This window comes from Mirounga angustirostris, unplaced genomic scaffold (genome assembly GCF_029215605.1).
Source record: "Mirounga angustirostris isolate CCGP_5_RB_7025 unplaced genomic scaffold, mMirAng1.0.hap1 SCAF_10, whole genome shotgun sequence".
Taxonomy (NCBI): domain Eukaryota; kingdom Metazoa; phylum Chordata; class Mammalia; order Carnivora; family Phocidae; genus Mirounga; species Mirounga angustirostris.
In genome coordinates this window covers 109800439-109810353 of record NW_026991718.1, presented here as the reverse complement: position 1 = coordinate 109810353, position 9915 = coordinate 109800439, and the positions used below count along the sequence as shown (strand labels likewise).

General features: G+C 48.6%; 1 protein-coding gene across 4 annotated transcripts; it reads right to left on the bottom strand.

Annotated features, from left to right (window-relative positions):
- Window positions 1-249: 249 nt before the first annotated feature.
- On the bottom strand, window positions 250-9593 carry SNRPB (small nuclear ribonucleoprotein polypeptides B and B1). Of its 4 annotated transcripts, none has more exons than XM_045885530.3 (7): window positions 9434-9593; window positions 7009-7160; window positions 4477-4588; window positions 2388-2540; window positions 1719-1857; window positions 1262-1387; window positions 250-528 (listed from the first exon to the last, which is right to left on the bottom strand). In XM_045885530.3, exons 1-7 carry the CDS (start codon window positions 9434-9436, stop codon window positions 518-520), a joined length of 696 nt encoding a protein of 231 aa, XP_045741486.1. In that variant the 5' UTR covers window positions 9437-9593; the 3' UTR covers window positions 250-517. The 4 variants fall into 4 exon arrangements, with proteins under 4 accessions (XP_045741486.1, XP_054366006.1, XP_064428993.1 ...); XM_054510031.2 differs by having other exon boundaries at window positions 250-396; XM_064572923.1 differs by lacking the exon at window positions 9434-9593 and adding an exon at window positions 6356-6610 and having other exon boundaries at window positions 250-396; window positions 7009-7149.
- Between the last annotated feature and the right edge of the window lie 322 nt (window positions 9594-9915).

The window sequence follows — 9915 nt, the reverse complement described above, 5'->3', positions numbered from 1 at the left end:
TCACAACCATTACTAGCACTGCATGAGTGTTTACTTCAACAAACTAATCTTTGCCAGTTTGATATGTGAAAATGTCTCGTAGTTCAATTGTGTGAATTCTCAGTATGCTGTGCATCTCTGCAAATGTGTAGGAATATATTTTATAAGGGAAGCAGCTGAGATTAGCACTAGCTTTTCCAAGGAACCTTTCTTGACTCTATTAAGCACCCCATTTTCTAAAATTAAACAGACATACCAGATACACTTAAATATTCTTAAGAGTTTATTATAAACTAGTTTCACAGGCCACAAGGAAGTAAAAGGACTATGTACAGCCTTACGGGAAACAGGCAGGGATCTGAGGAGGGCCAAGATGAGTCTAGGGCCTTGGTGGGCGCATTCCCGGGGGAGGGGGCCCTGAAAGGGAAACCAGACAATCCCGTGAGACTCCAAGCACAACGGCATAACAAACAAACAGGTCTGTGGTAATCGGGCCCACGCCTCTGTGGAGCTACTTCCATAACTCTGTGGCCAAGGGTCAAAGAAGGCCTGAAGTAAGAGTAAGAAGTTTAGTCAGTGCCTGATAATGCAACTCAAATCCCCAGCCCCAGCCCCAGCCCCCGCCCCAGCCCCAGCTTCCCACACCCCGCAGTCACCAAGTGATCAGAGGGACGTACTTAACATATATGCTAACTAGGAACTTCTCTGGTACATATGGGTTCCTATGCTTATAAAACCCATAAACAAAAAACCCAAACTAACTAGAGATGCAGGGGTCACCCACTATGGCTTGGTTCAAAGAACACCAATCTGGGAGGCAGAACACTAAGCTCTCAGGGCCCGTTTCCTTATCTACAAATGAGGGCTAATCTACATCAGCATTTCTCAAACTAGAATTAAACATATATATAAATAAATAGTACAGCAAAGCCCAGAGCCCTCTTAATTACTAGACATTATCAAACCCTAGGGCATAAGACAATCCTAGGACCTTTGCTGGGGATTCTCAGAATGTATTATTTCGCAGTGCCCTGAGAATACTGCCTTGGACACTGAGAAGTTCTCTGGGTATAGGACCACTCTAACTGCTCTATGAGGGAGGGGAAGCCTGATCTTAAGAAATGCTTTTTCCCTCTTTCCTTTGTGGACAAAGTTGCCTCTGAGTTCACGTCCCTAGGCTTAAGGCCTGGAAGCCCAGAGGGTATAGTCAAAATCCAACCTTCCCTCCATTTCCCATCCCAACAAGCTCTAAGGAAGTCAAGTCACTGCTGTTGGCACTTACCTCGCATGCCCGGGGGAGGGGGCCGCATCCCTGGTGGGGGCATGCCCATCGGAGTTCCTCGTCCAGGGGGGATCCCCATTGGGGGACCCATGGGAGGCCTCATGCCAGGTGGTGGGCCCATCATGCCTACAAGAGAAAATCCCCAAGAATACAGCTCAAGTGTCTGTCTTGAAAAGGTAGCAGGAAACATAATAAAGCTGTCCACCAAGTTCTGAGACAGATGGACCATTCCACCCTCCCAGTCTCTCCTAAGAAACTGGGCCTTAAGCCAAAGAGGTGGGGCTCCCTATGGCTCTTGTCCAGCTAGTTCCACGGTCAGTCAGCCAGGCTGGATCTCAGAGTAATCCTGCTTAATTACACAAACTCATCATCGGTTTCCGTCAACGTCAGGTCTCATCATGAATCCAGCTCAGGCATCTCCCATTAGGTGGCCACGGTCTCCTTACGGGCTCCTCACCTGGAGGTGGTGCCCCCCGGCCCATAGGTGGGGGAGGACCCCCACGGCCGGGCGGGTACTGGGTCGGGGCCCCCGCGATGCTGGCCGTGGCAGCAGCTGCAGCAGCAGCCACAGTCCCTCTTCCTTGCGGGGTCATCACCTACGAGGACACAGGAGCCGAGTCAGGCAGGACAGCACAGGGCGACGCAGCATCCCACTCTCCCAACTCGGTTAAGACCGAGCAGACACCCCATCCCCTAAGCTACAACTCACAGCATCAGGCTATCTGAAACCACCTGCCAGAGAAGACCAAGCCTGAATGCTCATTCCCATCTTCCAGGCCCGCATTAGGGAGGCCCAGTCCCAATCAGAGACAGCTCCTGCAACTGTCAGTGTAACTGCTAACAGGCTCTAAGAGAGCACAGCTCCTATGCTGTCACAGAAACATTCTGCCCCAACATGCCCGGCTAAAACACCTCCTATGCCTCTCTTTACTTCAACAGCAACAAGGTAATTTACAATGCTAAGTTTTCCTTCTCACTTGATTCTGGGACTACATACAGAGCACAATGAAATACTGACAGCCTGACAGTCAGAGGTCACTCCTTCTGGACTCTTCCCCAACTGTGGGCCCTCTCTCTATCCTTCATTTTAACCAGGAGAAGTTGGTGCCCTTCCCCAGCTCCTTACCTGTTGGGATGGCCCACCAACCCCTCGGACTGGCCCCGCCAGTCCTGCGGGAGCCTGGGGCATCGGAACACCAGCTGGGATTCCCCTGCCAGCAGCCCTGCCAATCCCTGGGCCCCCGGCAGCTCCAGCAAGCGGCACTCGGGCAATGCCAGTCTAAAAAATAAAGAAATACGCTAAAATGCTGGGGGCCTAGAGAGGCAGAAGTACCCTTTGGAATACCATTGCCAAGAGAGCCTCTAAAATTTATGGGGCATCAAAACAGCTTAAAAACACTACCCAGCCACCCATCTGTGTTAATACCATTCCTCTTCCACCCAAGATTATGCGTCTAGCTGTCACCCCTACAGCAGGCTAAGAGGAAGTCTAGAGATAACAAACCACAACTCAACCTATACGCATTCCTATGAAAATTAAACCAATGAACGGCCAGGGCTCTGTTCAGAAGTGTATAGAGGACAAGAGCACTTGACCTGGCATCAAAGAGAAATGAGGTCCAGTCCCGCTTTGATTCTCACCGGTGGGTGACAGTGGGCAAGTAATCCCACAGTTCTGGGACTGTTTCCTCATCTGTAAATGATGGGGTTATGACAAAACCAGGTGTGGTCATGAAGCCTTACGATGATCTATATAAGAGTAGCAACTTTTACTAGAAGTAGATCCAAGAGTTATGAATATAGACATATATATGCTTTAACCAAAAAATGTGGTAAATCCCTTGCAAACATTTATCATTGGAAAGGCTTCAATGTACAAGTCCAAAAAGAAGGAAATGACTAGGATAACTACTCCATCCTCACTTAAAAGAATATTTTTAACATGACTTTTAAAAAGTATACCAAAACGGGAAAAATGTTTACAATGTTAAGTGAAAAAGCCGAATAAAGCATTACATACATATCATGCGTTAAACACCAAAAAACAGATATATATGTGAAAAAAAGCAAAAATAAGGAAGATTATCCCTGTGATGACAATGTCTTAAAATGAAAATGGAAAAACCTGCTTAGACGCTCTAAAGTCTGTTCTAAGTGTAGGCTGGTGTTTATAGAACCAAGACTGCCCAGTCAAATGCCAGCCCCACCACGTAATAGCTGGACACTCAGGGATGTTACTAAACGCCAGTTTTTTTAATCTGTTAAGTGCGAATAATTTATCTCAAAAAACTGTTTATAAGGAGTAACTAAAAGATTGAAGTGCTTGGCACACAGCAGATGCTTAATAAATGTTAACTATTATTCTCTAACGGTGTAAAATATATAAATTCTGTTGCTTGGATTTAGGACTTTTTTTTTAATTTGAGAGACAGAGCACTCATGAGTGAGAGGGGAAGAGAGAGAATCCTCAAGCAGATTCCCCAACAAGCGTGGAGCCCAACACAGGGTGGGATCCCAGGACCCAGAGATCATGACCTGAGCCAAAATCAAGAGTCGGCAGCTCAATCGACTGAGCCACCCAGGCACCACCCCGCAATCCAGCATTTTAAATTAATGTTCATGAGCCCTTTGGTTTCTTTATCCCCTCTTAACAGAGCTCCCCCACTCCTTTTATAAAGATTGATTTTATTTGAGAGAGAGAGTGCGCAAATGAGCACAAGGGGGGGAGGGCGATGCAGGGGTGGGCACGCAGGGGTGGCAGGAATCTCAGACTCCTCGCTGTACGTGGAGCCTGATGCGGGGCTCAATCTAACAACCATGAGTTCATGACCTGAGCTGAAATCAAGAGTCGGACACTTGACCAACTGAGCCGCCCAGGCGCTCCTTGGACTTAGGACTTTTTAAAGTCCAGCTAGAACGCCATCACATTAAGAAGTGACCAGATGGCCTTAAGTGCCTTTTCTCCTGACTCACTGTGTACATCAGCGGAGGAAGAAGGGAGGGCTTTAAAGTTGGAAACCCTCCCATCCTGATTCCCCATCTCTACTTCCTACTTGTGGGGTAACCTCTTTGAGCTTCTATTATCAGTAAAAGGGGGACAAAAATCAGAGGATGCCTGTGAGTAATGCAGTGAAATGCAGAGAACCTAACACAGAGCCTGGCTCACATCACAGTAGGGCTCCCCCGCCTTATACTGGCCCTCTGCACTGACTTACATCTTTGGGAGGAGGTCCCTCTACTGTCATTGAGACCAGGTTCTCCCCCCGAAGCAGCACCAGACCAAGGACTCGCTTCTCTTCTCTTTCTGCTTGTTTTGAGTTCTTTGGCCTGAGGACGGGTTTAGGAAAAGAAATAAAAAAGCAAGCATTAGAAAAAGCATAAAGCTCCCATTCACCTGTCTAGGGGCCTCCAAGATTTGTTCTACACTCTATCTCCCAACAAACGGTACAAAAACTTTAAGACAGCTCCTCCGGATAGTCTTCACAGGCTGAACTCCTCACCCCTTAGTGGTTGTCTCCCACGCCAAGGGGATGCGCCAACCAAGAGACAGGATGAGAATTAAGAAAGCCCAGTCCTGGCTCAAATGTAATTCCTTAACCATCGGGAAGGCCTTTCCTCAGTCCAGTCTTCTTTGACATTACCCTACTCCCTCCCTTCAGCTAAGGCCTTGTCAGTCTGAGGAGGCAGCCTGAACAACTCAAGTCCACCAAACCCCACTCAGCCCTCTTGCACACAGCACCCTTCCACTACCAGGTCAGCCCCGCAGAATGATTCACCACAGCCCTCACCTCACCTCGGAATAGAAGCAACAAGAGAAGTTTCTTCAACATAGAAATTACACCCTTGTCCTCAAAGCACAAAAACAGACATTCCCAATGCAACTACCAGAAAAGGAGGAACAAAATATGTAGTTGACCCTTGAACAACATGGGTTTGAACTGTGCAGGGCCACTTGTGTGGGAATTTCTTGATATGGTACTGCAAATGTATTTTCTCTTCCTTGTGATTTTAATAATTTTTCTCTACCTTACTTTACTGTAAGAATACGGTATATAATACATGTAACATACAAAATACATGTTCATCTGTTTAGGTCATTGGTAAGGCCTCCGGACAACAGTAGGCCATTAGTAATTCAGTCTGGAGGGAGTTGAAAGTTATACGTGGATTTTCGACTGCGTGGGGTCAGTGCCCCAACCCCTGGGTTGCTTGAGGGTCAACTGTAAATGTAAACTGGGAAATAAATAACTGCAGCAAGATAGGGGAAGGGAAGAAAAAGTCAAAACCAATATCCTAAAAATAAAGGAAAGACAAAAGGCTGATTTTTAAAAACTTAAAAGGTTTCCTTTTAATGGTATTTTTTATAATAAATTAACAAGAAGTTTTCTATGGGTGGACATTTCTTCCTTTTTCCTTATCTATATTTTTTTAAATAAAAGCATGTATTGCTCTTTCATAAAAAACAAACAAAACAAAGCAAACAAACAAAACAAAGCAAAAAAACACAAACCAAAAAAACCACACACACACACTCAAAAACCCTTCTGGGTATTGAAATCTTTCTTCATATACTTTTATGTATTTTTAAAATATATTTCCCGATAAACATTTTTAAGTTATCAGAATAGTTTCATTTAAAAAAACAACAGGGGAGAACCAGTTGGAATAGTTCTACGCGGATCTGCTGGCCCCTCTTTAATGTGTCCCTGGCACTCAGCCATCCCTACCACATTGTGTCCTGTACTTCTTGACCTCTTGCCACAAAAACAAAACAATAGCCCTAAAGGGAATCAGAAGGAATTCACAGCCGCCAACAACACAACATGGACCAGTGCATGTGGCAAAAGAGAGCTGAATGATCGCTGAAGTCACATAACCTCTTTGGGCCTCAGGATGCCTTGAATGTAATATGCACAAAAAGCTATAGCCCACATTTTTTAATAGGCCAGAAGCTTAAGATCTGTGAGTCTTAAGACAAGGGAGTTATCCAATTACATATGGAACTGTAGAAAAGTAGAAAATATCTCCAATTGTGTCTATAAATGCTAACAAAAATCACTAGCCCCAAACCCACACGGGAAGCTGAGCACTTACCCTGAAGAGGGTCAGAGGCTTCTTAAAGCAGTTTCAGACCAGGCTGCATTGGGAGAGCCTTTTAGGCTACAGCTTTACAAATAGGCAATGAGGGGCGCCTGGGTGGCTCAGATGGTTGGGCGTCTGCCTTCGGCTCGGGTCGTGACCCCAGGGTCCTGGGATCGAGCCCTGCATCGGGCTCCCTGCTCAGCGGGAGGCCTGCTTCTCCCTCTCCTACTCCCCCTGCTTGTGTTCCCTCTCTCGCTGTGTATCTCTCTGTCAAATGAATAAATAAAATCTTTAAAAAAAAAAAAAACAAAAAAAACAAATAGGCAATGAGGCCAGAAAATCAAGCTCTCCCCCCTTACACACCTGTGGGGAGAACATGAGAGCCCTTTACCCCAGTACCCAGGGGCACACAAAAGTCAGAGAAACAAAAAGCCTACCAGCCCTCCTTACAACTCGTACTCAGCTAGGACTAGAGAGCAAGGCTAGTACGGGCTAGTAAGGAAGGAGATTTCTTAGAGTCCGGTGTCCCCCTTTAAATCTGCCCTCTAACACAGGAGAGCAAACCAAGGAACCAGCTAGCTACATCACCACCTGTCGCTGGGCCCACCCACCCAATCCACTGCCCTCACAACTCACATCCCACCCCCATGCAGCCCACTTCTCACTTGATCTTCCTGAACTCATCACAGTCACAGAGGATCAAATTCATATGCTTGTCAAAAGCCTTGAAGGTGCCAATGAAGATTCGGCCGTCTTGCAGGATGCACCTCATCCTGTAGTCGATGTGCTGCAGCATCTTGCTGCTCTTGCCCACAGTCTGCAAGGAGAAATCAGCAGGATGAGTGCAGCTCTTCTGGACCTCTGTATCCCTGGTCCTTCCTAAAGACCAGCTGGGGCCTCCTATCTATCTTTCTCAGTAGGTTCTCAGCTCTGTCTTCCAGCCACAGCCCTTCCCCAGGAATCCTCCCCCACCGCCCTGCGTTCAGCCCTGACCTCTGCCCACAACTATGATTCCCCTTCCCTTAAAGTTGTCTTTTTCACATTACACTTGCTTGTGTCTGTGCTGTGTCAGTTTCAGGGGTGAGGGTGTGAAGTGTCTCCAAACTAATCCAATCCCCCCCATACCAGATGAGCCACCTGCCACTGTGCAGATTATAGGTGACGCCCACAGCCCATTTAAAAGACCGAGTGAAAGAGGAGCTGGAATGATTGGCACTAAAGAGCCAATCAATGAGAGCTTGTCAACAGAAAGGAGGTGATCAGCTTGGAGCCAAGGAGAATGGAATCCCTAAATCATAAATGTTAGTGTGTCTCCAAGACTACCTTTGGGAGGGAAACTTTCTGGTGATCAGGGTGCTCATCAGTTTGAACGCACAATGGTCTTTAAGAACATACATAACTTGCTATACTTACTTATCAATCCAACAACCTTTTCTGCTTTATAGCCTGGCTTCCAATGTAGCTTTGCTAAAAGGGAGACTAAATACATCTCACAACGCAATTTGTCAGGTGCCTTTGGCATTATGTCTCTCTAGAAATAAACAACCTGGCATTTGATTTGTCTATCAGCCTCCCGTCGGTGTGACTGGTGTGGGCCAGGCATAACTCATCCAAGCGCCTTCTCTGCGCCGGGCACTGTGCTTGCCGTTATCTCTGTGAGCGCGGACAAGAACGGGTTTTTGAACCTACCAATGCGTGGATCAGAACCTTGACTGACACCCTGGAGACGCAGGTTATGTGGTCCCCTCTGCCTCAAATGACCATGTTAACCGGCTTGTAATCACACAGCTTCTAACCACACAGATGTGTGAACCTTTATGGCAACATTTACCGGTCCATCAGCCTTATAATAGCGAAGTCTTCCAGGGTGCTCCCTGTGTAACAGGCACCGTGACAAGCACTACAGAGCTCATTTAATTCTAGAAATCAGGCTAATTATTATTCCTATTTTACCGATGTAGCCACTGAGGCCAGGAGAGGTTAACAGCTTGCCCTGTCTCACAGCCAGGAAGCTGGGTTGGAACCTGGACAGACTGAATCCAGTGCCTACTCTTCCAACCAATCCCACAAACAATTCCCTGCTTTCAGTTCACCCAACACGTACCAGCTACAGAACAGAGTGCTCTTTCTAAACACAACTAAGTTCATGTCATTTTGCTGGCTAAATCCTTCAGTAGCACGCCTCATCACCAACAGGGCTAGGTAGCATGTAAAGCCCTTAAAAACCACGTTCCTGCCAATTCCTCCCATGTCTCTTTTCCACCCCTTCCCCCCTCCCCCCTCCGGAAAGTTTCAACAGTGCCACCCCTCATGCTTTGCTCTTGCAGTCCTTCCCATCTATAATACTCCCTTCCATCTTCGCTGGGAAGACACCTCTAACAATCTTTTAGGACTCTGCTCAGGAATCATCTACTCCACAAAGCGTCCTCGCCCCGCCCCTCCCTCGCCGTTACTTTTACGTAATGCTTAGTTACCACTCTGGATTATGGTATCTGTGTCCCCCACCAGAAAGTGAACTGGTGAAGGAAGGAAGCATTTCATTACGTAGCCCCAGTGCCTGAAAAGTCAGACATACTCAAACACACAGCCATGCTCAACAAATGAGTTGAACTCTTCCTCCAAACGTTCTCCTTCACCCTCCCATTCCCTCCTCCCACCTACTGGACCCAAGCACGCTCCCCGGTTTCGGCCACGAGTCCTCCCACCTCTTTCCGCAACTCCTCCTCAGGCCCTCACCCCGTTTCACAAGCCCTCTAATGCCTGCTCCGAACCCCCAGACACGCATTTATTCCGCAAAAGTTTACTTAGCGCCTGTAGGATCCCAAGCACTGTGGCTACGGCGGCGTGGAGAGCCGCGGTTCTAACCTCGCCACCACCGAGCGAGCCCTGCCCCCGTCCCCCGGTTCCAGCCTTCCCCTCCCCCACCCCGCCGAGCGGCCAAGGTCCGGGTCTCCCCTGCCCAGACGGGGCGGCCGCGGCCCGGGCCTTCACCGCCAGGAGCGGCCAACCCACGACCTCCCCCAATCAGTCGCGGTCCGCACTCCACGACAGACTCGGAAGTTCCCGCGCCGCCAGCCTGTGCCTCCTCACCATGGTGGCGGTTCTGATGGCTCCGATTCCCGCCGGATTCCCTTCGGCAGAGGCCTAGACGCCCGCCACTAGCCCGCTTCCCGCCGCCGCTACCGGAAGTGCGGCCGGGGATAAAATGGGGTCGGGTAAAAGCTACTTCCGGCCCGGCCTCAGCTCTTGAGTTCCGGCCAAAAGGCGGAGCTGTGAGCGCAAGGACCGCGGGGGCTTGGGGCGGGGCTAACGTCCAACTGAACTTGCCGGAGATGTTTGGTCACCTTCCCAGTTTCAGCTCGTTCCTGAGCTGCTCCTCCACGCCTTCCCTCCCGCCCCGGCCCATTACCTCTAGGTCATCATCTCCCACCACTCCCCGCCGGCTCTCTTGCAGCCACTGTCCTAGCTTTTCCGCGAACTCGTTTGCCGCGTCCTGCTTTAGCATCTTTGCATTTGCTGTTGCCTCCACCTGGGATGCTAATCGTCCGGCCGTGTGCACGACTCATGCCCTC

Bases quoted from the DNA above. Each gene is read 5' to 3' on its own strand.
- SNRPB (XM_054510031.2), bottom strand. The intron at 4,589-7,008 runs GTGAGAAGTGGG...ACCCGTCCTCAG, and splicing joins GATGAGTTCAGGAAGATCAA to GCCAAAGAACTCAAAACAAG. The intron at 397-1,261 runs GTAAGTGCCAAC...TTTCCCTTTCAG, and splicing joins CCCTCCCCCGGGCATGCGAG to GGCCCCCTCCCCCGGGAATG.